General features: G+C 53.2%; 1 protein-coding gene across 1 annotated transcript in view; it reads left to right on the forward strand.

Moving 5' to 3' along the window:
- Positions 1-352: 352 nt before the first annotated feature.
- IGDCC4 (immunoglobulin superfamily DCC subclass member 4) overlaps positions 353-27,747 on the forward strand; it is a 39,923-nt gene continuing 12,528 nt past the window's right edge. Inside the window, exons 1-11 of the mRNA XM_044444997.1 lie at positions 353-596; positions 6,941-7,273; positions 9,301-9,442; positions 11,363-11,496; positions 17,904-18,041; positions 18,996-19,151; positions 19,879-20,289; positions 22,464-22,628; positions 23,988-24,125; positions 25,156-25,326; positions 26,139-26,372. Of these exons, the coding sequence (XP_044300932.1) occupies positions 353-596; positions 6,941-7,273; positions 9,301-9,442; positions 11,363-11,496; positions 17,904-18,041; positions 18,996-19,151; positions 19,879-20,289; positions 22,464-22,628; positions 23,988-24,125; positions 25,156-25,326; positions 26,139-26,372 (2,266 nt within the window). The remainder of the gene's footprint in view (positions 597-6,940; positions 7,274-9,300; positions 9,443-11,362; positions 11,497-17,903; positions 18,042-18,995; positions 19,152-19,878; positions 20,290-22,463; positions 22,629-23,987; positions 24,126-25,155; positions 25,327-26,138; positions 26,373-27,747) is intronic.

Here is a 27,747-nt window from a genome sequence, read left to right on the forward strand (position 1 = left end):
ATGGGGGTCACACTGTACTCCTCCCCTTCTGTGTCTGCCATCTTACGCCTTAGTTTTCCTTAAGCAGGACAAACACACCATCAGCAGCCAGAGTCAATTTGCCGGGAAACCTGAGCAGGTCTTGCTCATGGGCTTTCTGGGGCAGGTGGGGGGAGGGTGGAGGCAGTATTGGCCTGAATAGGCTTTGGTCTGATCCAGCTCGGCGTCTTCGGTTCTTGTGCCTGGGCAGGGTCCAATCCAGCCCAGTGCCGAGTCAACAGACAGGCCAGTGGTCAAGCCCCGATGTGTCTGTCCAGGAAGGGGGCAGTTCGAGGCAGGAGGCTGGGGAACGCACGGCGGCAAAGAGCAGAACATGACTGGGCGAGACGGGGAGTTGCAGAGGAGAGGCCTCGAGAGCAGCCAGCGCCGAAACGTGGGCGAGATGCAGACATGCAAGGAGCGAAGTCAGGTAGCGGTCCAAGGGTCTGGACCTGCAGCAAGGCGGAGGAACAAGGCTCAAGGTGCTGAAGTTGGCAGCTCTCACGCCGCAGCTGAGCGCCCCGAGGCTCCGCTGCTCTTCCGCACAGGCTCTCCGGCAAAAGCGCAGCTTGTGGGAGGCCCGTCCTTGGGAGGAGGTTTTTGGGCTTGAGTTCCTTTCTCTTAGCAGTCCTCCCCCTCCCCCTCCCCCTCCCGAGAGAAGTGCCCCTCTCTCTGCATCTTGGCCGCGGCCCAGCAGAGCTGTCCAGGCGCAGCTCTCCGAGGCCTTCAGGTCGAGGCCTTTCCTCTCCCACCTCCTTACCCGAGATGGCCTCGAGTGCCGATGGCCGAGGCTGAACCAGCCCCCACTGTGTGCCAGGCTCGTGCTCTGAGGGTGCACCACTTTGTTCGAGCCAAGCGTCCACTTGCCAGTGGCCCTCCGTATTTGCCAGTGCCCGTCCGCGGGGCCGCCTCGCCAAGCAGCACTCGCTCGCAGGACTGTTCCCCTTCCGCCCTCGGAGGCGTGTTCCTCCTGAGGGAAGCGGAGGTTATACTTGGCTTCAGGGGTTCTGCAGGCTGCACAGGAGCCCATTCCCGGGAGCCTGATGTGGCCAGAAGCAGGAAAGGGGCTGGCTGGAATCCAGTCCCTGCCACCCAGAAGCAATGGCAGAAGTGCTCCTGGAAAACTCCTTGTGGCCGCCAGGAAGGGAAAAGTGACGTCAGTGTTGGAAGGGTGATGGAGTAACATGCCTGGTTTGCTTTGCTCTCTGGAGTTTCATGCGGCCAGCATTGGAGGAGGCCTTTCTGAGGAGATGCGCTTGGCTGGTCTGTTGTTTCGACCAGCCACGCTTGAAGGCAGGGTGAGGAACTGAGTTTCCCATGTGCTTGGAGGGTGGGAATCCATCCAGTTGATTTCCAGCAAGTTCTTCCTCATAACTGGCTGCAGTTTTACCCTCTAGGGCAGTCTTTCCAGTTTGGTGCCTGCCAGGCATTTGGGACTTCAGGTTCAGCTGACATGGCCCTGGGTCAAGAATGCCAGGAGCTGAACGTGGAAGCATCGTGTTTGGTGTTTGATTTGAAAGCTGGTTACTGAACATTTCTTTGAAAAATGAAGATCGCCACCCATGACATCACAAAAGCTTGTGCCACAACAAAGTTGTTGGTCTTCAAGGGGGCACCGGCCTCTTCATCGTTTTTGCTGCAAGGAGCTAACATGGCCGCCCTGCTAAAAAAGTCCCTTCTTCTATCATCAGCAGCATCTTTGCAGTGATATAACTCCTGGACTCGGCTTAGGCTGTGATGTTGTGCCAGAATGTGCTGTAGGCGGCAAAAATTTGGTTTCAGCTTAAGTCCGGTGTGCGACGTTTTTTGTTACAAAGACATGCTCGGAAGTGAGTTGCCATGACCTGGGGCTGTGGCAGAGGTCGAGGTGTGCGAATGAATAAACTGCTTGGCATCCTCTCCCATTCTTAAGAACCAGCGCAAAATGTGGAACATGGGTACAAACACAAACCGAATCCAGATCTCGGAGCACGTCCTCAGCAGAATCGTTTCTGCAAAGCCGAACAGCCATATTTTTAAAAATGTTTTAGAGCAGAGTACATATATCTCTGGATGCAGCCTTTTGGTTCTACGCTGAACAGTAACCTTAAAAAAATACTGTTGTCCGTGGTGCCCTTCCAGGTTCAGAGTCTCGGTTGCTCCCATTATCAGCCATGCATGTTCTGGCTGCTTTGTTCCAATGTCCAAAGGCACCACCTAGAACTATCCTGGGCTCTTTCCTTTAGTGTCTGGCCGCATATCCACTCTCTCCCCTCTTGCTCAGTCACTACGCAGCCCCTCGCATCTCTTCTGTTCCACACGAGAGACCATTCAGCACAATCATTGTTCATTCCAAAGGGTCTAATAAGACAGGGATGAGCAGACTTCAAGCTTGTGGGGTTTGCTTGGATTTTTTCCTCTGTCTCATGAAGCCCACCAACTGGAACCAAAAGCAAAACAAAGAGGTAGCGGGGGGAGCGGGGCAGACGCCAGATGCAGAATGGTTCGAGACTCAGGCAGTTGTCTCTTGCATCCCACACTGTACCGGCAAGCAAAGTTGGCGCTTGGTTTACTTGCAAGTGAGGGACTCTAATAGAAGGTCAGAGGCTACTGATTATTCCATATATTTTGCAGGTGAGATGCACAGAGGCTGAGAGTTTTATGCACTGTTTCTGTTTTTAATACGGGAGCATATGAAAGCAAGCCCAAGGTGGCAGCAATTACATTTTTAGCCACGTGCTTTCAGAAGAGTCAGTCAGCTTGTCTCAGCATTCTTGGGGTGCAACATTTGGATGAAAAAGGTCCTGCACAAACGGAGTCAGAAAGTGTGGTCAGACCCCTTCCAGATCAGTAGCAGTAGATCCCAGTTTCCTTGTAATTATTCCTGGCCTGTCCTGCAACAGAAACAAAGGAGAGAGGCCCTGCGAGGCCCCCTGAAACCTTGGTGAGCCGCTGCCGCCGGAGGAGGAGGAGGCAACTGGCTAGCTGGCCCATGGATGTGACGCCATTCACAGCAGCTTTCTTGTTGAACATGTCATTGGAAGGGCCAAGAGATGCCAGGAAGCAAAGCATTCCAGCTGGGAGCTGCAAGGGAGATGTGGAGCTGTTACGGAATGAGGATTCGGGACAAAGATACTAGAGGAACAAAGAGAGCCAGAGGGTCATTGGTAGGAGAGTGAGATGGAGAGATTAAGTCAGGCTCGTGTTTAACAACTGGGCCACCAGGAATTTCATGCAGGCGAAAGCGCAGAATGCCATGCATGGGTGTGCGTGGGCTGGAGGAAGGGGGTTAGATCTTTCCATTACACCTTGCCAGCCCCATTTGGTTTCCTTGCTGGCTGCAGAGGAAGTGGACTCCGTCCTTCAGCTTTGACCCTCCAGCAAACAATGTTTTCAGTAGAAGGGTCTTGTTTTCCTGGGCTGCTAAGAGGCCCAGTTGGTTTGCTGCATTTCCACGCTTGCTGTAGAGGACGAGGGCTGGAGATGGAAGTTCCTAGTCCCTGAGCCAATGTTGTGGGCTCATTTGCCAGGGCTCAATTAAAAATCATTCATCACTCTTCGTCACTCACCTGCTTGATACTGGTTAGCTTGCTGTTAGGGCTTAGCCAGAGTTGTGTATGTGTGTGATTAATACGCCCTCGGCCGTCTCGCTGCAAAGGAGGGCTGAGTCTAGTTTTTATGGTAAGCGAAGCATGCAGAGAAAGGGAGCAGAGCAAAACATCGGTGTGGGCTGCCGTTGGATGCTTTCTGTTGTTTTCTTGCAGCCAACACTGACCAGGAACGAGCAGGAGCAGCAGAAAGTAGGATAAGGATAAGGAGGTGGTAGGTTTTGCTCCCCTCTTTCATGTGCTCGGATCGAAATGCAGACCCCACACTGGTCCCCACTTTGGAGCTGAGTGTGCATGATCGACTTGTGTGTGACTGGATTCGGCCTTTTGGGACCAGAGCAATAAAAGATGTGGCTCGTGCATCTTTTATTAAAGTGTTCCCCAGCTTGGTGCAGCTTCCCTTCATCCCCACTCAGCCAAGGGCAGTCTGGAGGCCACCAGGTTGGGGAAGGTGGATTTTCAGCATTCAGGAGGGGTGGGAGGTGCCATTTCTCATGCTCAGAGGGAGAAGATGTGAAAGTGCAGCACTAGAGAAAGTAATGTTCACCTCCCAGTATTAGCTGCTAGGATGGATTGCTGGGAGCAGGAAGCTTTAAACTAACCAGTTAGCCGTTCTGTTTGCCAGTAGTGGAGATTTTTTACAGTTTCCCTTGCACTCTAAAGAATAGTATTTCCCCGTGTAACTGGTGGGCAATGCTGCACTTAACACCATGTTCTGAACCCGATTTGCTCTTCTCCCTTTTCTTTTCCTGCCCACCCCCCGGTGGCTTTTTTAAAATCAGCAGTGGGTGGTTGAAGGTTTAATAGGGTGCTTGCCTGGTTATAAAATTAATTTGCAGTAGGCACTGGTCAAGAAGCCAAATGGTTTGTGGTGAGGTGCTTGTGACGGGGCCGGGACAGCTACTCAATTGGAGTGGTGTCAGCACCGTTCGGAGCGGAATCGGAGTCCGTGGCTGGTGAGGTGTCCTGCCGGAGAGGTTTACCGTGACAGTGTGGATTCTGCCAGCACTTCTGGGGACCGAGCCCCCCTTGGGGGTGGTGAAGGCAGAACACCTTCAGGAGATGCCCAGGACCTTTCGCAAAGGGGCACCGTGGGGATTCATGTATCGCAAAGCTTTTCTATCCCGCCCTGCACTGAAAGCCTTGGGACAGAATGAGTGTGAACCAAACCCGGGCCTTGGGGCCTGTGCTCAGGGACTTGCTGGCATGGACTGTGTGCCCGTTTTGCAAGATCGGTTAGTCACCGTTTTGCTACGGACCAAGGGTTGAGCATTGCATGTGAGAGTCTGGTGCAAATTTGGCACACACCTCTCTCCCCCTGTCCTTTCATGCACAGTGCGTTGCGGGACGTACTTGTTTTGTGAAAGTCTGTTGCAAAGGGATGCCAACATCTCATCTGAACGCCTAGCTTAACAGTGCGAGTTCTTTGCTGCTCTGGAGAAGGACCCTGGAGAGCCCCTCCGTGCTGCAAATGCTGATGGTTCTGATTGGATCTCGCAAAATCTGGACCGTGGGTGTGCAGGTACAGGGAAGTGGCTTCCTATGAATACCCTCAAGCACCAGCTTGGCTTGATTATGGTTCCTTCGTTCTGCGTTCTGGGTTCCCAATCGTCTTGCTCTCCTGACGCAGGTAAAGTGTAATCCCACCCTTTGCTTTGGAGGATGGTATACTCCTTCCCATCCCAGTTTATTCTCACAACAACCCTGTGAGGTAGATCAGCCAGAGAGTGATTGGCCCAAGATCACCCAATGAGCTTCTTTCTGTGGTACGGATTTGAAACATGGATTCCCCGGTCCTAATGCTAGACCCTTTCCGCCGCACCCCATAGACTTATGAATGAGCCACTCTTGCTGGGAACTGCCTAGAGAGCTTGGCTTGTAGGATGGTGAAGAAATCAAACACACCAAGCAAGCAAGCAAGCAAGCAAGCAGAGAAAGAACACTGGCTTTTAAAAATAAACTGCCAGGCTACTGATGTTGGTTAAAATAGTTACGGGAGGATGAAGGGTTACTTAAAATGCACATGGGCTAGCAATTATGGTGCATGTAGCTACAACCCTGCCTTCAACACAGTAAAGTCATGCTTTCAGGGTCATGTGGATTTGTTAGGTTTCAGCTGCTCTGGGGCAATGTAAATGAAACTTTATACAATTTAAGCAGACTCTTGAATTCTGGCATCTTACTCCCAATGGGAAGGCTCACGTGGCCCAGAATGAGATTCTGTAGACACAGCTCTCTTTCTTGCTCATCGTCATCAGAACATTTCATCCGCTTTCCCGGCGGCTTCTTAACCTTTTTATTGTACAATGTAAAAACTCCGTAATAAACCATGGTGTTCGTGAAGAAAGAAAACCGGCGTTCAGTGAAACTGCTATAAACAAAACCAAGTTGGGAGATCTGAAATGGAGGGAGGGATTTTCTTATCTTGTTCGGAACATGTTGGGAATGAAAGAGTGGTCATTCTTCGCATGCTTCCCGAGGCCGGGGAGGCACGGCTCTTCGGAAGAGGCCGGGGAGCTTGGAAAGGAGATCTGTGGACGCGGAGATGGCAGAGGAGGAAGGGCTTGCCCCAAGGCCCATCCCCAGGTGTTCAGGCAGACCGTGGGCACAGACAGGGCTTGGAAGTGCCAGGAGGGGGCAATGGAGAAGAGTGGGGGGCAGTTGGGTACCTGACCCCACGACATGGCATTGGAAGCAAAGGGCTACCCAGTTAGGGGGTGGGCACAGAGGAGGACTCTCAGAAATAGTGTGGGTTCAACAAACACTCTGTTCATGCTCAGAGACTCATCTTCCACTGGCTATAGTTTGCTAGCCGTATATTGAAATAAAGAGCACTTATGCAAAAAGACCTGTTTGAAAGGAATAAGGGGAGAGCCCAGCTCCTGGCAGAACATCAGATAACTGTCAGGTCTGGTTGTAGCAGTTGGGTCTGGACAACACATTAAACCAGGAATTCTGGCTTAATAAACCATGATGCAAACAAGCCACCTGTTCACTCCCATTTTGCTCTTGCCTTCAAACAAGTTAGGAAGGGTTTTACATCCGAGTGTGAGTGTGCCTACACAAGTCAGGGCTCATAAGCTAACTTTTAAATCTTAGTTTAAAGCTGGCTTCTGATCCTGGCTTACTTGGGAGCACTAAACAATGATATTGGCTTTTTGGAGGCACTGTGAAGAAGTTATCGTTTTGTAAATGAACTGCAAGGAAAAGCACACAGGTCTTTCAGGATTCCTGACTTAATGTAGATAGAGGCCGTTAACACTGGGGGTGGGCAAGAAATGTAAGAATTTGCCTGCTTTTCAAGAAGGCTCAACGATGTGGCTTTCTTTTTGCAGCCGCAGCACTGTCTCAAGGCCGTTATTTGGAGCTGAGTTGCGGTCTCAGCCCTGGCCAGGTGATCCTCGAGCCAAACCAGACGTTGGAGTTGGGCTGCAGTCTGGCTCCGGTTGAGAAGGTCCTCAACATTACCTGGAAGAAGAATGGGCTTCCCATAACAGAAGAGGAAAACCTTCGTGTCCTCCCCTCTGGCTCTCTGTCCATATCAACCCAGGTGCTTTGGGAGGAAGGAAACGATCCCAGAGGGATCAGCCTGGAAGGAAATTACTCCTGTGTCTCCCATGGCTCCTTTGGCTCAGTCGCAGGACAAACGGTTGTGCTTCGCATGTCAAGTGAGTATTTGTCCCCCGGCTTAATGCAGAAGCCCTCAAAATTCTCCCCATTTTTTGAAAGGTGTTGAAGAAGCCATGTTTTAGCCTCTTGGGTTGCAAATGTAAACGTGAAAGAGTGGGCGATCTCACAATCCGGAGGTGGCCACAAGGGTCCAGTGAAGATGATGATAAGCCAACCTTCGGGGCGGAAGCAGAATACAATTTGCGGCACCTAGGAGACTGGATCCTGGTTCCCCACGTGGGTCTTCTCTGCTCTCCAGAACTTTTGGAAGAGAATTTAATGTGTAAAATTTAAGCGGGTTGCACCATTTTGGTCCTTGATTCCCAACAGAAAATTGCACATGGCCCAGAATCGGATGCTGTAGGAACATCTTGTGCTCATTGTCATAATTATCACCAACACCAAACGTAGGCATTAGAACGCCCATCAGTTTGGAAACAAAAATGGGGCTCCCTCAAAGCAGGGTTTTTATAAATTTCCTGAGAGCAAGGACAATTCTTTAGTACAAAGACATGTATCGATCTGTAAATTACAAGATTTTTTTCAAAGGCCCGCCAAGGACCCGCCAAGGGTGATGAAAGAGCGAGCTGTGGGTTCTTGGCGTGGCAACCCAGGATGGCGTGTTGTGCTGTACAGACTGCAAAAAGTGGCCTGCAAAGTGCTTCGAACCGCCTGTAAAGACAAACGGTACAATTGATGATTGTGCTGCCGCTCTGGAAAACCGCCTGCTTCTCCCAGGAGGGCTTCCTGATGAGCTTTGGCGCTCAGGGTGCAGCTCAGCTGTTGGGAGACAAAAGGGGGAATCAGCTCGGTTGGGGCACACGGACGCCCCCTCCTGGGCTGCTTGGGCCACGAGGTCTTTCTCTGGGCTCTCAATTTAGCATTCAGCGTGGGTGAGTGTGGGAAGGATCCAGGGACTGCGGCAAGGGGGACGTGGTGTTGCGTTCGACCAGACGACTTGTTGACGCAAGAGCAGGGATCATTCTTCATTCCGCAGGAGTGCGGAGGGCTGATTAATATTCAGCAATCTATCACAAGTGACTTCAGAGCTGTGCATTTATGGAGAAGGGCTGCAGCTGGAAGTCCAAGATAGACTTTGCATGCAAGGGTCCTGGCATCTCCAGGTGGAGCTGGGGAAGAACCCTACCTGAAGTTCTGGAGAACCTCCTGAGACCATCACCCCAGGCAGCAGAACGGAAGCTGGTCGGGAAATGTTGGGAATTGCAGGACCTCCTTCTGTTTGACCATGCATAGGACCTTGCCCATTACAATCCTTTGTGCTATTCTAGTAAAATCAATGCTTTGTGCACACCTGGCTCATATTTGTCTGTTCAAATATCCCATGCAAGATTTGAACAAGGTGTCATTGGTCCAAGCTCAACGCTCCACTGTTTCTGAATCCAAAACTGGTTGACTGGCGGTAGAACCAGGGCAGATAAAGGGAGTTGTGTCTTCACACAGTGCATAAGCGGTGGGATTTGCAATTACAACATTCTAGCAGGTGTTAGACTGGTTTGGGGGGGTTTGAAAGAAGACTGGGCACATTTGCAGAGGATGAGGCTCTCCATGCCCACTAGTCTGGTGGCTGCACACAGTGTGCAGGATCATGGGCAGTGTGCATCCATTGCTGGGGAACATGGGCAAGAGGGTGCTGTTGCACCCACTTCCTGCCTGTGAGTTTCCATGGGCTGCTGGTTGTCCATGAAGTGGACTAGATCATCCTTCTCAACCTCCGGACATGTTTGGACCGCAACACCCAGGATTCCCAGGCAAAGGCCCTGCTGGATGGGGATCCTGGGAGTTGTGGTCCAAATGCCTCTGAGGACCACAGGACTTTAGTCTGATCCAACAGGGTGGTTCTTACGTTCTTATAGTCTTGGCCCCCGATAGTCTTTGTTGTTGCTTTCTTATACCCTCCCAAGAATTCCCACAGACTTTTACAAGACTAGCAGAAGATTAGGTCAGGAGAGAAATGGTAAGGAATTCTCTTTCTCTCTCCCTGCCACCCGCTCCTTCCTACCTCCAGCTTTGCCTCAATTTTTTCAACATCCGGAGTCCCAGACTGTGATGGAAAATGGCACGGCCCACTTCAAGTGTCGGATCGAAGGCCTTCCTCCTCCGGGGATCACCTGGGAGAAGGACAATGTGACTGTACCTCCTGATCCCAGGTAGATTGCATTTGAGTAACAAGTGTGCACCAACTGTTTGACTTGGCGATGGAGACTTTAACTTGCAGACTGGCAGGTCGATTTATTTGGTAGTTTTTAGCGACTGAGCCCTGCTCAAGGAGAGGTTGCTGCTTTCCAAGGCCCTATACAGCTCAGGATGAGGTTATTTGAAGGACAAGCACAATTATTTGAAGGCCGTGTCCACCTTCTCTCCCATGGGCTGTCCTGGCCTACTGAGCCTTGTTCGGAAGGCGGTCTTCTTGGTTGTGGCACCCTTCCTGGGTAAGGAAGGCGCCCTTGAGATCAGGCCAGCTCCAGGTGCGAGGAATTTCTGCCACCAGCTTGAAACATCTCTCTGGGCACAGGTATTTCCCTGACAACAAGAGGTGACTGCTCTCTTAAAGAGATGCCAATGTTTGTTGTTATAAAGATCAGCATCCTGGCGTTTTGTTGTCATTTTGTCTTGCAAATCACTTTGGGTTCCAAAAAGGAAAATGAGAAGCGGCATGGAAAGGCTCTGAAAGGAGACAGAGAAGGCCCGCTCTGAAAGCCGTAGGTTCATGTCTTCCCCAAAGAAAACCTGGCTGGCTCAGTGATGCCGAGCGCTGCCATCAGGCCCATGGGCAGCTGGAGGTGGCCGGCGTGCCGGGCCCCTGCCTCTGGTCCCGTTCTCTCCTCTGGAGCCAGCGGGAGCCCCGGATGGGGATGTTCCGCGCGCTCTCCAGGGCAGAAGGCACAAAGGCTTGCACGGTTCGTGCCAAGGCGGGGATGCGTGGGCACAGCCGCTGGCTTGGACGGGGCGGGCGGCTTGCCATCGCCGGGACAACAGCGCTCCCAGGTCTGCTTTCTTTGTGTCCGCCCGCAGAACAAGCCAGCTATTGAGGAGGGTTTCCCGAGGACAGGCCCGCTTCCAGCAGAAGGGGCCGCCTGGAGCGGTTTGTGGGAGCCTGGAGGGCAGTTTAAATGGCAGGAGCAGTTGTCTTTTTTAGCATTCTGAATGTCGCAACGTTAACTGCTCGGTTATTGCTTTCAGGTTTGGTGGCTTAGAAATTACTTCTGTGGGACGAGCCAGTCACAACCCTTGACGGCCAGCCTTGATTTTGAATGGGTTGATATTCCTACCTCCCCACCGATGAGTTAGCCCGAATTTTTGTCTAAGACCCCAACCTTGGACTTGCAGAGGGCTTGCTAACGTTTGCGGTTCACTGAAGCCGTGTCGCTACACATCTAACCAGCTCCAGTTTGGGAAGTGCTAAAGCAACAAGCAGGGAGCAAACCGGGGTTATAAAATCACCATCTGTGTTGAGAGGGTGAAAAAGGCGAAATTTTCGCTCCTGCAAAATTCGCACAGCTGCTAGAACCTGTACAGTGGGCGGAGGATCCAGATTATCTGAGCTGAGCAAGCCCTCGCAATTCCTCCGGCTTTGCGTAATGTGTTCTGCAATTCTGGCTGAATGCCAAAAATATTATTTTGCAACACTTCTGAGATTTCAGCAGGTGCTGGCCAAATTCTTTCAGGCAACGAGGACTAGAAACCTGCTGTGTACCTGCTGTGAGAGCAGAGGGACTCAGAAAACTGGATTTTAAGGCCATGGAATTGCAGCACACACACAACCTTGGCAGGACAAACGAGAAGTAGCACCTCTTCCTCTAACCCATGAATTATTTGGGCAGTGAGTTGCCCGGCTTTTAAGGTGAATAGGTAGCAATGACTAGAAATATAAGCCTCTCATGCCCCAACAGAGCCACTCTTTGTGGGGTTCCCTGGGGTATCTGGCCACCCACCAGTTCGACAGTGTTTCCCTCCTGCAGCTTTCAGTTTGGATCTGTGAGTCGTCCAAAGTGCTGGAAGCGAGGGGACGAACGTGCCCTGGGACCATGCGGATGAGCATTTCGATTCCTTCCCTTTGATTCCCACAGATTTATTGTTCTCCCAAACGGTATCCTCCAAATCATAGATGTGAAGAAGCGCGACACTGGGGTGTATCGTTGCGTGGCCAGCAACAGTGCGGGGAAGCGCTACAGCTCCGGCGCCACTCTCAGCCTCCTGAAAGGTAAGGCCTTCCAGCAACATCTGGTGCTCTGCATTCAGGTTGCTGGATGCCTTTTCCTCTGCCAAAATCTGGAGGGGAGGAAAGGGAAGGAGTTCTCTGGGCTGTGGATGTACAAGTGCTCCCTCTTGGCTGAAACTGCAGATTTCAGGCACCGAACAACTTTGTGGTTGCCGATCTGTGACTGTATGTCGTGTAGGGAGGCGCTTACGTCCCCAGTTTAAATCTCAGCCGCCCAAGCGGCTCCCTTCCAGCACCAGCTTCCTCCCACCCGCAAGAAGGGCAGGATAATAGTGACGTGAACTAAGAATTCTGAGTAGCATTACAGTTTTTGTATACAGCAATAGATGCAAGCAGTGAGGAATCAAGTTTCCCACCCCCCGGGGTTCACACTGCAAAACGATGACAGGAGTAAGAGCAAAAGAAAGAGGGATCACGGTGGAGCAGTCAAACGTGTACCTACTTAAGTTGAGGATGCCGCCTTGCGTGGGGACACTGCCAGGTCGTGTACCTAGTGTGGGGAGGCCGCCAGCCTCCGTGTGGACACTTCTGAGGGCTTCCTTCAGAGGCAGCTTTGCTCTTCCTGAAGGAGCAGGCATCAATTTAGACCTGGCTTGGAGGGTAAGGTGGGTGGATTCCAGGCGCTTGCCTTTGATGGATGAGATTGAACTAGGGAAGGGATCCAGGTGGAAGCCACGGACATTCATGGTTGCTAAGTACTGTTGGTTCTGTTCTCACCTGTGGAAAATGGGTGCTTCTGGGCATCCGAGAGAGCTTATCCCCCTTCCACATCCACGCTTTGGTTCTCAGTGTGTAGACCTGTGATTTTCAGACTTTCTGCCTTCAAGGAACGCTTTCTGGAGCATTTCAGGTGCTGGGCATCTCCTCGGCACTTGCAGGTGGGCTCAGGTGTGCTTTCTGGAGGGATCTTGGCCTTCCTGCACACTCCTGTCCTCTGGCCATGAGCATCTTTTGTTCTGGGCAGGCCTTGCATGAAATGGTCGCCAACCACACCGCTCTCTCCTTTGCCAGTGACTGCATTCATTTTGTCGTCGTTTTCCTGGGAATGCTGTGGGATTTCTGGATTTCTGTGTGGCTTTTGTTTGAAGCTGTTCTTGGTTACGTTTCAGCAATGGGTTTGTTTGATTGTGCGGCCCTGTTCAACATTTTGGGAGGTTTGCTTGTCTTTAAGGATGCAAGTTTAGACAGAAAAGCACACTACAACTCCCAATTTTGTGTCTAAACTTGCATAGGATTGGGTCTTTCTTTGTTTAGCGATGATGCTTTACATGACTCTATTTGCCGTCCTGAATGTTTGAAAAAACTAGAGTATTTTTTTAAAATATCTGGGTAGATCTTGGTGGTGCAGAGCTTAGGCTGTTGGACAAGGATTGGGGAGATCCAGGTTCTAGTGTCCACTGGGACGTAAAGGTGCCTGGGTGACTTTGGACCAGTTCTTGCCTCTCAGTCTAGCCTACCTTGCAGGGTTGTTCTGAGACCGAAACGGAGAGGAGGAGAGCTGCCTTGGGCTCCTGGCAAGGAGAGGAGAGGCAGGGCATGAATGCAGCGCGATGACACACAGCCAAGCAACTCTTCCTGGATGGCCAGGGAGGGGGCTTCGCTCCTTCGTGGATCGTAGGGCTACGAGGACGAACTGCAGCCGGGGTTGCTGCTGAGCAAATGGCAGATGTTTCGGGCCCGGCAGACTTAACAGTTTAAATTTCCAGACGCTCCTTGGGGAGCCGCATTCCGCATGGGTCTGAGGATCTGGGAGGCTTTAAAGCAGTTCTTTCCCTAAAATGGAGAAGTTGTTGTCATGTGGAGGAACTATTTTGCTGTGGAGTAATGCTGGTTGTGTAAAGTTTCCTTCCAGGGCTCAGATGAGGGGATCAAGGACTCCCCCCCTCCCTTGTTTGTCCTTAAGTGTGACACTAACTACTAAGCCAGCCAGCCACCTTTAAGCTCTCCACTGACTAAACTTCTTCAGGGCAGTAGATACTCGTCACCATCTCTGTGTGTGTCTGTGGTAGGGTGGGCAACAAAAATGTAGTACCATATGCAGAATTTAGCTTCCTAGAATCCCTGCCTTAAGCGTAATTTCTAAAAGCAAGTTTCTAGTCCTTATGTCCTTGAAAATATGGCTGAAAGTATGTGGACACCAATAGCTGACATCTCAACATTGTGTGGTACGGGGGAGTGATTGAAAAAAAAATTCATATTTTATGGTGGATCTCACCTGGTGTGTTTCCCCCCCCCCCATTAAAGGAAGTCCCCAGGATTTATTTTTCCCTGGGGGGGGGGGATCAGGGTTAGAAAAAAGCTGCTAATTCAGTTCTGCTTACTTCCAAGTAGATCAACAGAAGCCCTCACCTGCTTACATCTGAGTAGGCATAAAATTAGTGAGACTCACATTTGGCTTGGTCCATGCTGCCTTTGGCCAAATCCATTTCCCTTTGGCCCTTTGGAGAAGAGTACTTTAAATACTAGTGAAACTGCCCTTTCCCTGCCATGGGAGATGGGCCAATCGCACAGGTGCTGTGCAGGTGTTTGGCCAAAACTGCCTGTACCTGTCTGAGGCAGAAGCCTCCCATTCTGACCATTCTGGTGCTAATATACTGACCGGCAGGGGTAATGGAGCCCTCTCTGGACCTGCCCATTCAGGTGCACCTTGGACAGGTGGATGCGGTCAGAAACTATGTGAGAAGAAGGTGTTTGCTGTGCCTGGCAGATGATTCTTCGCCCACTGATTAATTACAGCAATTAATTACATCAGGTCAGCAATTAAAAACAGCAACTTTCTTGTCCCAGTGGCCTCTCTGCGGCTGCTTATTTAGCGTGCCTAGACAGCAAGCGCGCTGGGGTTCGGCTGATGCTAGACCGGTGGCAGGCCTGGGCTTCCTGGGGAACTCTTTAGCTCCCTGGGGCAAAGATTCAGGATAACTGAGTTATAATGCTAGGCGGTGGGTGAGGCGGGGGGATCCTCCTGCTTTGGGGCTGTGCTGAGCTGGCGCTTTCTTCCTTCCCTTTCCCTCAAGCAAACGTGGACTCTTGCGGAGGATGTGTCCCCTCTCTAGGTCCCTTCCGCCACGGGTGGGGTCCCCCTGCGGGCCACTGGGTCCTGTCACTTTGCCACACCCCAGAAAAGGCCCTGTTTTGGCTGCAGCTGTAGCCGACCCTCGGATCTTGCAGGCGGATGTGATTAAGAAACCCGTTCCTTGTGGGTCGTGGCCGCAGTGAGCTGCCGGTTGAAATTGTGCTTGCTGAGTGTTGTCCTCGGTAACTGCCTCATCACCCCCATCCTTGGGGAGCCTTCCCGGTTCCCCAAAAGGCCCGTAGGTCAGGTGCCTTCCTAGCCCTGCAGCAAAGGGACAAGCAGAGATGGCCGGGGGAACAGCCAGCCGATAACCCCGGGCCTGTTTGCTGGCACCCGTTTTGCATGCAGAGGCTGCTGGGAATGGCCCGGACCCCCTTCCGTGAGCTGAGGCGAGCCCGCAGAGTCTTCTTCCGCTGTGAAGTAGGAACCTGCCCACCCCGTCTGCCTCCACCTGGCCTCCCTTGCATCCCGAAGAGAGCCGTCCACAGCCATTGGAGGCGAAGGGGATGCCCGAGCAGACTCCTGCGAGGCGCTGACGTGTCTGCATGTGTCGTTTATGCCTTCCTCCAAGCCCCGGGCCGGCTGCTCCATCGCCGCCCCACCCACTCCACCTCCATGCTTTACGCTGAGCACAACCCGTCCGGAAGGCCAGGCCATCCCCTGGAGAACCCATCACCTAGTTTGGGTCTCGTGGATGCTGGTCCGACGGCGCCGGTGGCACGGTAGGCATCCCGGGCGGTTCTCGGGAAGGCGGCACTGTCGTTCGTGCCCCCTGCGTCCTGCTCCAAGCCCCTCGAGTTCCAGCTGGGCGTAGCAGTGGGGGGGGGTGGGGGCAGGCCGCCCATTTGGCCCTCAGCTGTCAGCAGCTGAGATGGGAGGCAACTGAGCAGCGCCGCACGCTTTGCCGTGAACTTTCTCACCCTTTCCCCGAAGAGGAGCTTGAATCCTACTGAGCCGCCAAGAATCCCCCCCAGGAATAGATTCAAGCTTTGAGCAGCTGTTCAGCCGGGTTGGGCAGGGGGAGGAACAGGGATCTGTCCGTGATTTCTCTTCCATTATTCCTCAGCAAGCAAGAATCCAGTGGCTGTTGTAGGGCTTGGAAAACTCTGCCCTTCTTCTCCTGCCCCTTCTAGGGAAGCTGCCATGCACTGTGCTTTAGAGGAAACAAGGGCCCAGAGGAGGAAAGGCTTTTAAAATCCCTTCTTTCTTAATCTTTAGGTTTGCATGCTTTCACTTGTTTAATCAACAGATTAAGTCATGGAAACAAGGGATGGGGGGAAGCGCTTGTTAATCAGTGAGGGGAGCTGGTAATCAATCGGCAAGGCTGAGAATTATGTGTATGTCCCTTTGCAAGAAGGAAAATGCCAAACGAAGTGGCTTAAGCTGCCTCCCCTTTTAAGACGAAGCAGCTTGCAGCTGCTGCTTGGCCCAGGAGCCATTTTGCTCTGGATTCGGCTTCTCAGAAAGGGGCGAGACTGAGCTGAGTAGTGAGTGGTTGATGCGGCTAAAAGGCAAACGATCAGCCCTGAATTCTGTAACAGATACAAGCATTTGGGTTTCTGTAACTTTACTGGGCCACTTTATGGCTCCTGTTGTTTGTGGTTAAGGTCGGACAGGGGGAAATAAGGGGAAGAGAAAACAGGGATGGGAAGTGCCCGGAGCTTAAGCAGGAAAACTCCAGGCAGGTTCCCTGGGGGGCCATTGTCGGCTGGGGGGGGAAGGAGTGGAACCAGGGCTTGGGGGGGGGGGGGGGGGGGGGTCGAAAGGCCAGGATTCACCCAGCACCTCATGGACTCTCAATGCCCCCTGAGCTTAGTCATGGCTGGAGGGGATGGATTTCCACGCCTGCAGGCAAACAGGGATGGATTGTTTTGGAGCTGGTTTGCTGCTTCACAGACCTTGAGATGTCTTTCTCCATCAGAGCTGGTGGCTGCAAGTGTGATAAGGAGAACCTGCGTTTTGGGCCCCTCCTTACAGGAAGGATATAGCCAGGTTAGAGCCAGTGCAGCGTAGGGCCAGAAGGCTGGTGGCCGGTTTGCAGGGGATGCTGTATGGGGCGAGGCTGAGGGAACTGGGTCTCTTCAGCCTGGAGAAGAGGAGACTCAGAGGGGATCTGTTGGCACATACAGGCATGTGAGGGGGTGTCACACGGAGATGGGTAGAGACCTGGACGCACTCCAGTGGAGCTAAGCTCAGGGAGCCAAGGTTCCATTCGGATGCCAGGAAGCCCTTCCTGACACTCAGGACCCCGAGGGTGTGGAATGGACTTCCACGAGAGGTCGTTGAGGCCCCATCAGGGCGGGTGTTCAAGGACAGGCTGGACGTGCACATGGTGGGCATGTCGTGAGTGGAGCCGGCTGGAGCCGGGGGTCAGACTAGATGGCCCGGGAGACCCCTTCTGACTCGCTCTGTTTCTGTGTTTCTCTGCATTCAAACCTCCCCTGAGACGAAGCTGCAGGGCAGCCTCGTGCACCAACTTTCTTCACGGGGTTGCTGCGAGCAGGAAAGGCGACTGTCCCGGCACGCTTGAGGAATGGGGGACGAGGAGCCTGTTCACATTCCGTCCAACGAGTGTGAAGCGTAGCACGGGTTGGGGCTGTGAAAACGGGACCTCAGTGGCTGGTCCTTCATCAGCAAAGCATCTTCAGTGCACTAGCTGATTCTTTCTTGCAGATGGAATTTGGGTGGGTCTCCATCCATTGTGTAGAAAGAGCTATGCATTTATTTATTAAATTTGTCTAAAAGCTGCCTGTTGACATCCTGCTCTCTGGGTGGTCGTTACAATAAAAATCAATAATTAATAACAGAACACAGTTAAAATACTATACTAAAGAAACAAGATGAAACACAAGACGTGCAGTCGGACAAACTGTAAATTAACAAAATGAATAAATGGAATTGAAATTAAAGCTAGTGCCGACACCAAAGATGGTCTAAGCGGTGCCACAGGTGCGTTGCAGGAGAAAAGTTTTGGTCAGGTGCCTAATTCTCCATAAAGTCAGCACCTGACGGCTCGCCGATGGCGAAGCGCTCCGCAGCACAGAGAGGGTGCCGAGGTGCAGGGGTGACCTCTCTGTGTCGCCCTGGGACTCAGGAAGGTGGGTTTGAGGCCCCACCTGGCCAGGAAGCTGAGTGGGTGTCTTTGGACCGGACCCGGATGCTCAGCCTAACCTCCCTCACGAGGCCAAGACAGAGAGGAGAGTTACGCAAGCAGGAAAGGGAGGGAACTACAACCGGTGCGGCTGCCGCATCGGACTTGGAAAACACACAGAAATGCGGTGACTTCCTTGCTATTTTCCGGGCTTTGTCGTGCCAGGTAACCCTCTGCCAGCGACTGGGGACGTCGCCATTGTCGCTGCCCCCGAGAATGCCACCGTGGCGGTCGGAGAGAGCGCGGTGATGGCTTGCATGGCTGTCGCCAGTCCCAGCCCGTTTGTCTCTTGGATACGGGAAGGTAAATTAAAACAGTTGCTTTTCTGGGGCGACTCGGGACCCTCCCGCACGGAGGTCCTTCTGAAGGGGAGCGATACGACCTGCCCTGCAATACCAGGGTTTCTAAGTTGAGCTTGCCAAGGAAAGCGACACGAAGCATGCCATTTAGTTATGTTGTTTGATCTGCAAAAGATGCGGAATCCAAGTTACTGGATGCCTTTTGATCTAATTTAGTCACGGCCGATCTCAAATGTCGCCCCAGCTTAAAAGGTTGGGACACAAAGGCCGGGCCCTCGATGGGGTTTTGGCGGGGACTTCTCAGGGGTGTGGTAATTTTGGTGCATCTGTTGGTGCATTAGCAAAAAATAACTGTTCATTTAACTTTTGGAATATAAGATGTGATCAAGATCGCGGAAGTCGGTCGGGCTGGAAAAACAGAATGGGGGGGTGTGGTGGTTTGAAAGCAAGGTGACCTTTCTTTACTGAAGGAAAGGCGGCGTGTGAATTTGGGCTCAAATTTGGCACAGATCAGAAGGTACAGCAGCAACGCCTATAGCAGATTGGGCTCCCATGGCAGGTTTGGAGATCAGTCAGACATTTAAAGGCAAGTAAAGCCTTGAACATTGCGGTGTGAGGGATTAATTTGGATACATTATTGTCACACGTGCCTCACTTTTTTTTGCTGAATGGTATTTTGAGGGTGTGAGCATCTACGGATTGATCTTTGCACGTTCCAGTCACGCCAACATGTCTCTCTGTCACTCGGGATGGAGGTTGTGCAGTCCTGCAAGGATGCAGAGCAGAATGGCCTTTCCGAGGTGGCCCTTGGGTCTAGAGAGAGAAAACGGGGTGCGGAACCCTGCCCAAGCCACCGAGGGCAGGATCCCGCAGGGCTTGGAGGGGAGCGGGCAGTTCCCCCTGCTGGTCTCCCCCATGTGGATTTGACGGCTGTTCTCCCATCCCTCCGTTTTGGCAGATGGGAGCCCCATTTCCACGGATGTGATTGTGTTGGGACAGACGAACCTCCTGTTCCCCCACGCCCAGCTCCATCACACGGGCGTCTACGTTTGCCGTGCCAACAAGCCGCAGACAAGGCAGTTTGCCACCGCTGCAGCCGAGCTCCTGGTCCTTGGTGAGCAGGTGGAAGGAGCCGCTTCTGTGCTTCCGTGAAGCTGCGGAAGTGCTCTGGTGCCAGCCTTGGGTAGCCCTCCGGCTGGTTGCGTGGTGGAGGTCGCGTTTCTGCCTGCTGCAGTCTGAGGTCCCGGGACTTGCTCCACTGGGAGGGAGCAGAGGAAAGGGGACGGCTTGGCTCACTTTGGCCAAGGGAAGATGTGTTGCTTCTGCTCCTCTGATTAGGCTGGGAGGTTCCCACCAACTTTAGAGGACACAGCTACCATTTATCCCGTTGTATTATGTTCAGAGTGGTGAACTTTAGGCCTGGGACCAAATCTGGCCCTCTGGGTTTCCTCGGATGGTCCCGCTCCCTTCCTCCCAACCATCAATCATTTTGCAAGTTCCCAGCTTTTCATAGAATCATAGAAGAGTAGAGTCAGAAGGGGCCATGAAGGCCATCGAGTCCAGCCCCTGCTGGTGCAGGACACCGAGTCACTCCATCCCACTCAGACGGCTGCCTGGTTTCGCCTTGAATGTTCCAGCTCCGCTCGTCTAGGATTCTATGAAGAGATGCTAGTCTTGACCCCCCATTGGCCCTTGGCTCTTCCCTCAGTGGAATGCAGCCCCCGAGGGCTTCATTGGCCCTTGGGAGAAAGAGGCTCCCCACCCCCATGCCGTCCCCCGAGCAGCCCTGCTGGCCATGAGAGACCCGAGCGGGGTGCTGACTGAGATCTCCTTTCCCTCAGCGCCCCCTACCATCTCCCAGGCTCCTGAGAGCATTTCTCGGACCCGAGCCAGCACTGCCCGATTTGCCTGCAAAGCCAACGGCGAACCAGCTCCCAGCATCCACTGGGTGAAGAACGGGGAGCCTCTTCTGTCGAAAGGACGGGTGAAGATTCAGAGCGGGGGCACCTTGGTGGTCAACCAGATTGGGCTGAAGGACGCGGGCTACTACCAGTGCGTGGCGGAGAACCCCCTGGGCGCGGCGTGTGCCACAGCCCGGCTGGATGTGATCGTGCGGGAGGGCTTGCCGAGTGCCCCCAAGAGGGTGTCCGCTCGGTCTCTCTCCAGCACCACGGTCTTGGTGTCCTGGGAGCTGCCGGAGTTCAACAGCGAGCAGATAATTGGCTTCTCGCTGCATTACCAGAAAGCTTCGGGTAGGTAACCTGCGTTCTGGGGAGCACCCTGTTTGTGAGAACCCCGACTCAGGTCTTTGGGGAGGGTGTCCTTGCCACAGAGGAATCAGCCCTCCTCAGCCTGGGCCCCTCCTGCTGCGTTGGCCCTCAGCTCCTGTCCGTCTCAGCCAGCCCAGCCAGCGGCCGGGAGCGTTAGGAATTGTCTGGAGCATCTGGCACAGGAGCGCTTGGCAGAGGTCTTTAAATCTGTCGGTCCCTCTGTTGATTTGCCCTCGGGGCAGGTTGCTTCTCCGTAGCAGCGGCTGTGTCCACATCCTCCTCACAGGGTTCCTGTTGGGGCAGCCGGTTGGCCCCGGGGGGACAGGCTAATGGCTTAAACCGGGCTTTGGATCCTCCAGCACGGCTCCTACAGTCTTTCTCCAGCAGAGCTTAACTCAGTCAAGTCCTAGGTCCAGAACCAGGTCAGGCGCTTTTGGTTGGTCACTGTGAGAACAGCCCTCTGGACCTTTGGCCTGATCCGTCACAGTGCTTTTAATGCTTCTGTGCACTGCTTCTTCCAGCACAAAATACGCATTTTACTCAGACTTAAATCTTGCTGTATCCAGTGGGTCTAAGGCACTAGTGTAAACTAGTTATATTGGACTATATATATTGGATTATATTGGACTGCCACCTTGAAACCATTAACATAGGTTGAAAACAGCAGCCTGTGAAATGCAGGGGCTAAGCCTTCCATAGTTAGTTCATTGATTACTTAGATTAATCAATTAGAAATTAATTACTCCTGATTACCTAGGACAGGACATATTAAAAATTGTATTTAATATGATTACTTACCCAAAACACCCACCTGGGTGACAAACGCAATTTTAGAAGAGGTCTTCTCCTTTCTGGTGCCTCTTCGTGGCAGGGACAGCCAAGAGTGCCTTTATTAAAAACGGAAGAACAGTAGCTTTTTAAAATTATTTTGGACTTTTGATGGCATTCCTATGTGGGTGGGTCTCATGTGATTGATTGATGAATCAAGCAGTTAAGCGCTTGACATCCATGAGACGAAGCCACCATTGTTCTGAAATGGGTGGCAACCCGGTTTAGAGTTTCAGAGGGTTAGGGTTAGGGTTTGTTTCCCTTTCCCCAACGGGGGTGGAGATGTGGGGAGAGAGTCTAACACATCCGAGGACATCAGATTGGAGAAGGCTGCTTTAGCCTGTTTTAACCAACCTTCTGTTCATACATGGGTGAACCCTGCAGCGATCAGTAAAAGGAAAGAGACTTAGATCTAGGCCAAGTTAGTTGAATTTTGTTCCCATTGAAATCAGTGTGGCGCGTGTTAGCCCTGGCTTAAGTTGCATTGATTTTTGTGGGAATTAAATTCCAGTAGCTTAACCTAGATCCAGTCCAGAGACTGCCTGTCTCCTCTCCTAACCCACACTCCCCATTTCCTTGCACATAAAGGAAGGGATCTCTCATATTCTGGACAGATGACAATATCTTAAATCTTATTTTGTATCTTGGAGAAGGCGGGGAAGCAAAACAGGAATGCCTTGTATTAATCTCCTATGAACTTAAAGTCACGCAGCCCGCTTCTCACCTGAATTCAATTTTGGGGAAGTTCTTGGGGGGCACATCCTTGGGGGTGGGAGCAGGCCCAAATGCCAAAGAGGTAGGCCAGAAATGCCATGCTCTTGTCATGTAAAGATCGAGCTGGGGGTAACTGGCCACAGGAGATGCGTGTTAGTGCCAAGAATAAGGAGGGACGGGAGGCAAGGCTGGGAAGCCAGCAAACGATGAATGGATGGGCGGGCCCTGGGCAGGGGGCATTGGTGCACCTGAGAGGGTAGATTTGATGGGCCAGGTCTGGCTTGAGCCCTGCACGTCCCTTCTCCCTTTCCACACTACAGGAGCCCCTTTGCGCAGTGTAGTTTCCAGGGCGTCCTCCTGAAGTGCAAGACCATTAATACGGAATCTGCTGCTCCCTCGTCCTGTTCTCATGCTGAGCAGGGTGGGCTGTGATCCGTTTCCTTCCTCCGTACAAGGTTCAGAAAGATGCTGAGTGAGGGCGGCTAAGCCACCTGAACAGTAAACAGGGAGAAAGATGCACTGGAATTTTGGCACACTTCTTGGAAGAAGCTAGTTTGAAGGCAGGCAAAACTTTTCTCCCCTTTTGGCCTGACGGCATCGTGTACCTTCTCTAGGCACCAACAACGTGGAGTACCAGTTCGCGGTGAATAACGACACGACCGAGTTCCAGGTCAAAGACTTGGAGCCCAGCACGAGCTATGTTTTCTACGTCGTGGCGTACTCGCAGCTTGGGGCAAGCCGGACCTCTTCTTCCATAAACGTGCAGACGTTGGAGGACGGTTTGTAGAACAGGGACAGAAGAGGTGCTCCTGAAAGGTTTCCCGACCCACACGGGTGGCCCGTTTTAGGCAGGCCTGCAAAAAGCCAGCTGCCCTTAAGTGGCATTTGCAGTAAGGCGAGGTGAATGCGCTGGACAGGTAAAGGAGGTTCCAAAACCAAGGGGGTGCCCCTTCGCTTTGTTCATAAACGACCGGTGGAAATCTTTCCATGCGATGCCGCGTGCCTTAATGAGTGCATTGAGCACGCTTAAAAACAAGATCAAGGCTAGTTTCAAAGATAAACATCTTCAGGACGCCACTTTTGCTTCGCTGCTTGGTGTGGAGCGAGGTATTTAACTTAGCCGTTTGGTGACGGTGCTGCCGAATTACCTCCCTACTTTCTGCTTCCCCACATCACCTCACTAGCAGCCGTTGGTAAGGAGAACGCTGAGCCAGACAAACCCTTGACTTGGCCCAGCAGGTAATTTGCTTATATCCTTACAAAGAGCATCATGAGAGATGCTATGAAAGCAATTTGGACTGCAGTGCATCTCCATGACATTTTGTGTGCTCCATTGCATCCCATTCATGCAGAGGAATTCAGGAGAAAGTTCTCCTGAGCATGTGCAAATTGCCTCAGCCTCTCCCAAAAGGAAGCAAACAGGTGGTTCACAGATGCCTCCTTTAGTCAGCAGAATTAGATGCAAGCTGTGAACCCCAGGGCAGTGCCGCCCCAAACCATGAACAGCCGCCTTTTGGAGGTTGCCAGCACAGGAAAGAAGCTGCCCTGTAGTGACCAGGTTACAGGACCCATGAAGCGCTGCTAGTTTATAACCAGTGGTGCTTTAGTGTATTGTCTGAACCCAACAGTCTTCCCCTGGCGTGGTTTGTAAACTGAGGTTTGCTTTTGGGTGTGATAAAATCACCATGGTTTACTGTGCCATTCAAGATGGGGAAATGTCAGGGGAATTGCACAACTGTCCCCCAAAACACTTTTGGAAGGCGTCTTGGGTATTTTAGGGCATCCACAGTACACCTGTGTTATTTGTCCTTGGAAAAGTGAGGGTAACCCTCCCAACTCCCCCTCCCGACCCCCAGATCATGCGGCAAAGCATGTTTTCCTCCCTTTTTTAAAAACCTGGGGAAAAGAGCAATGGGCTGCAAAGCTGCAGTTTGGCTGGGACATTTGCCAAATTGACTCTGTGCAATTCGGATCCCAAGGGGTTTAGTGCCATGTGCAGACCCTTCCACTGGGTTGGATTGCTGTGGCTCGGGGGTCTTTCCCAGCCCTGTGCGAAGACACCGAGCGCTTCCTGCCCGCAGGTCCTGCTCGCTTCCCTGGGGGTGAGGCAGTCACTGGTTTTATCACTTGCCCCCCAGTCCCCAGCGCTGCTCCTCAGCTTTCGCTCTCCAGTACGACGCCGACGGATATCAAGGTGACGTGGCTCCCTCCGCCCAAAGAGCTGAGCAATGGGAAGATCACCAAGTACAAAATTGACTACATGCCACTCAAGGAAGGTGAGGAAGAGGCCGTTCTGGGGCCGAAAATGTGGTCCGGTGGAGCCTTTTGCTGTAAAATAAAGGCCTCCGGAGGCTGCATTGGAAATAGCAAGCAGGATTGTGCTGGCGGTTAGCCATGTGAACACCTGAACGTGAGCCGTGCCACCTGGCAGGGCACCTCACAGATGCGAATATGTGTACCTTGAGAAGGTGGAGGTCAGACAGTGTGAATGCTGTGCCTAGGTAGACGCCAGGAGAGCGTTCTGTCAGCCGGAGGACAGAATGGAAAGACTCTCTCCGGTCATCCTCACCCCTTCCAAAAGCGGAGACGCCTGGAGAAGGCTCCCAAGTTAGCCCAGAGGAATGTCCTGCAGTGGGAGGCCCAGAAACCCTTTGCATGACTCTCGGGGCCAGATGGGATGGGAGAGAAGCTTGGTGTTGGCAAGGGGCTGGCGTCAAGGGGGTGAGAAACGGGGCCTTCCGCACCCAAGTTCCCTGCAGTGGTTCAGCCCGTTTGGCTTAACGCTCCTCCAAGGCGAGAAGACCCCTGCAAAGGGCAGGAAGGGGGGGTGCCTCGGCGTCTCGGGCCATTCCGTTCTGCCCCCCTTCCCCAACAGTGCAAATGTCACGCTAGGACAGGAAGGTCCCGCCCCAAGTCCCCACTCCGCCACGGTGCGGACAGGAGACGGCGAGCACCCGGACTCCATGCAGCCCACTGTGTGGGTTTTGAAAAGAGAAGAGCCGGAAAGACGATGAGCGCTGCCTTTTGCTCCTTGGAGGGGAAATGCATAAAATTTTGTGGACCAGGACAGGCGCGTGGGAAATGGGTGATGTTTGGCAAGGTCATGGGTAATGTTCTCGTCCATCGCTTACCGTGGAGTTTTGCTTGGTGAGCTCGAGGAATTTGGGGGGATGCCCAATAAGGGGTGGCATTTCCCAGCCTCTTAGACTGAGGGCCCCTCTGTGTTGTGGCCTGGGGACACACCACCTAGACGGAGGAGGAGGGCAAGCTGTTTGCAGAAGGCATTGGGCTCTCTCTTCCCAACAGACCTGATCTCCTCAACCGAGGTTGGTGCCAATGAGACGCAGCTCACCCTTTCTGCCCTGCACCCTAATAAGGTCTACAAGGTGCGGATTGCGGCGAGCACCAGCGTGGGCTTTGGAGTCCCGTCGGAATGGACACAGCACCGTACCCCGGACAGAGACAACCAGACACACGGTGTGTAGCCCTCGCTTCTGCTCAGCCCACGTTCTTTGAGTTGAAGGCCAGGGCTGTGCGGGACGCCATTCGGGATTTGTAGAAACTGTCACAGTTCATGATTAGGACGCTTCTGGAAGCCAGGAGATGAGAAGGTGGCCTGAGAGAAGCAGTGATGGAAGGAGCCCTTCTCACTCGCTTCTCTTTGTATTTGGCAGCCTGCAACTGCCTAGTTTCCAGAGGGGCTTCCAACAATATAAAAGAACAAGTCCAAGGTAAAAATGCATGAAAACAACCTCAGATGTCAATGGCAAGTAAGAACAGCAAAGGAGCTGCATAGGAGTACCTGGGAGAACAGAAAGGTTTTACCGAGCACAGGTGGGCAGCCGGGGTCTCCAGAAGCCCCGTGCCTCCTCCTCATTGGCCATGTGGCTGATGGGAGTTGTAAGCCAGGCTCTCTGGAGGGCACAGGTTTCTGCACTTCTGGCCTGAGAGGGAAATATCGGGGCTTAATAAGTCTCTTTGAGAAGGAAGACTCTCATAATCGGTGCACCAGAGCCGAACAAGCCAACTCCCTGGTCAACATGTTGGTGGAGGAAGCGTTTGGCGAACCAGCAGCTCTAAGAGCTGGATCGGGGAATCCCCGTTCGACTGTCTTCGAGCTGCCGGCCATTGCAGGCCGGAGGCAAACATGGGCACGCTTGATGGCGTTTCAGCAAGCGTGCACAGCTGGAGCGGGGAGGGTCGAAGTTGCAGACATGCTGGAGATCCCCTGAGGTCCCTTCGAGCAACATGCATCTAATGCTTTGTTCATTTCTTCCTGCTTTCCTTAGTTCCATCTGCCCCGACCGAGTTGAAGGTCCAAGCAAAAATGGAGTCCCTCCTTGTGAGTTGGCAAGCTCCTGCCAGCCACGCCCAGATTTCAGGGTACAAACTCTACTACCGAGAAGCCGCTGCGGAAGAGGCGAGCGAAGAGGGCCACTCCGAAGGCACTGGTGACGGCCCTTGGGATGTGGGGCCAATCAGGCTGAAAAAGAAGACCAGGCAGCACGAATTGACGCAGCTGAGTAAGTTTCCTGGGCCAGTTAGAGCACGGAGGAGTGTCTGTGTCCCAGCGTCTGAAAGGGATGCGAGACCAGAGCCGGGTTCTCGCTGTGCCTGGCCACTCGGCATCACGGCAGCCTGCTATAACTTCAGCAGCTGGGGGGGGGGGGGGGGCAATTTTGCATAAGACGTGGTGTGGGGTCTTGCACACAGCCATGGGGGCCTAAGAAGAGGCCTGCTGGATTCTCTGATCCGGCATCTCATCCGGTCACACAGTGTCCAGCAGCTGCTCCTAGAAACCGGCCACCAGCAGGGCCAATAGGCACAGCTAGCCTGACCCAGCATGAACTTGTCCAGTCCTCCTTTCAAGCCCCTCACCTGGCGGAGACCCTAGTGCTGGGAACAATTGACAGCAAGAGGAGAAGGGGGCGGCAGAGGACGAGGTGGCTGGGTGGGGTCCCTGGGGCAGTGGGGGTGGGCTTGGGGGGCCTCCGGGGGATGGTGGAGGACAGGGGAGCCTGGAGGAACGTTGTCCGTGGGGTCGTGGGGGTCGGGCACGACTTCGCGACTAAACAAGCATCTTGCCTCTGGAGGTGGCAGAGTCTTTGGCTGAACGGTCCCCAGGCGCCTGCCTTCGATTTCCGCAGATGTTCCCCCTGCAGAACATCTGCGGAACATGGCAGATCAGCGTCAGCGTCATGGCTAGAACCCTCTGGAACCCTCTGGTTCTAGTAGCATTGGGGGAGGAGGATGCCCCCCGCCAACTTTCTCCATGTCACGCGTTCCGAACGCCTCTTTTCTTTTCTCCCCTCACTCACCCGGCCCCAGGTACCACAACCCTGCCACAGAGAGGAATTGCCGCAGTCGCTCGATCCGGCTGTGGGGGGCAGACAGGGAAAAGCAGGGGGCGGCCAAAAGTCTGCCTGTGGTGGAGGTGGGAACCCGGACGAGTGGGAGTTGTGGGGAAGCCTGTAAGGGTGCCCTTTCGCTGCTAGCCCAGCCATGGAACGGCGGCATTCCCAAACCGACCATCCTTCCCAGTCCCTGCCGGGAAGCATTTGCTCGGTGACTTCCCTGGAACAGGTCCAGGGCCTTCCTGTGCAGAGTTGGCTTCTGGGTAGAAAGGGCGCAAGGCCTGCATGCCGCCACAGTCCAGAGTGGCTTGATTTGCCCGTGGGGGTTGTGCTAACAGCCCGGGTGCCTCCCGTGGCTTGCCATGCTGTGTGAACTCGGGCTGCAGGGTTGTTTGAGGGTTAGATAACGCTGAAGCCATGGCTTTGCTCAGGGTGACGGGAGAGTTCGATATGCTCCTAACAGCCCCTGCTGCTTGGTTCGTACCACACGGCAAACCACGGCGGGCCTCACGCCGTGCAAACGTGGAACTCACTGACACTCAGC

This window comes from Varanus komodoensis, unplaced genomic scaffold (assembly GCF_004798865.1).
Source record: "Varanus komodoensis strain SLA01 unplaced genomic scaffold, ASM479886v1 scaffold46_3, whole genome shotgun sequence".
NCBI classification, from domain to species: Eukaryota; Metazoa; Chordata; class Lepidosauria; order Squamata; family Varanidae; genus Varanus; species Varanus komodoensis.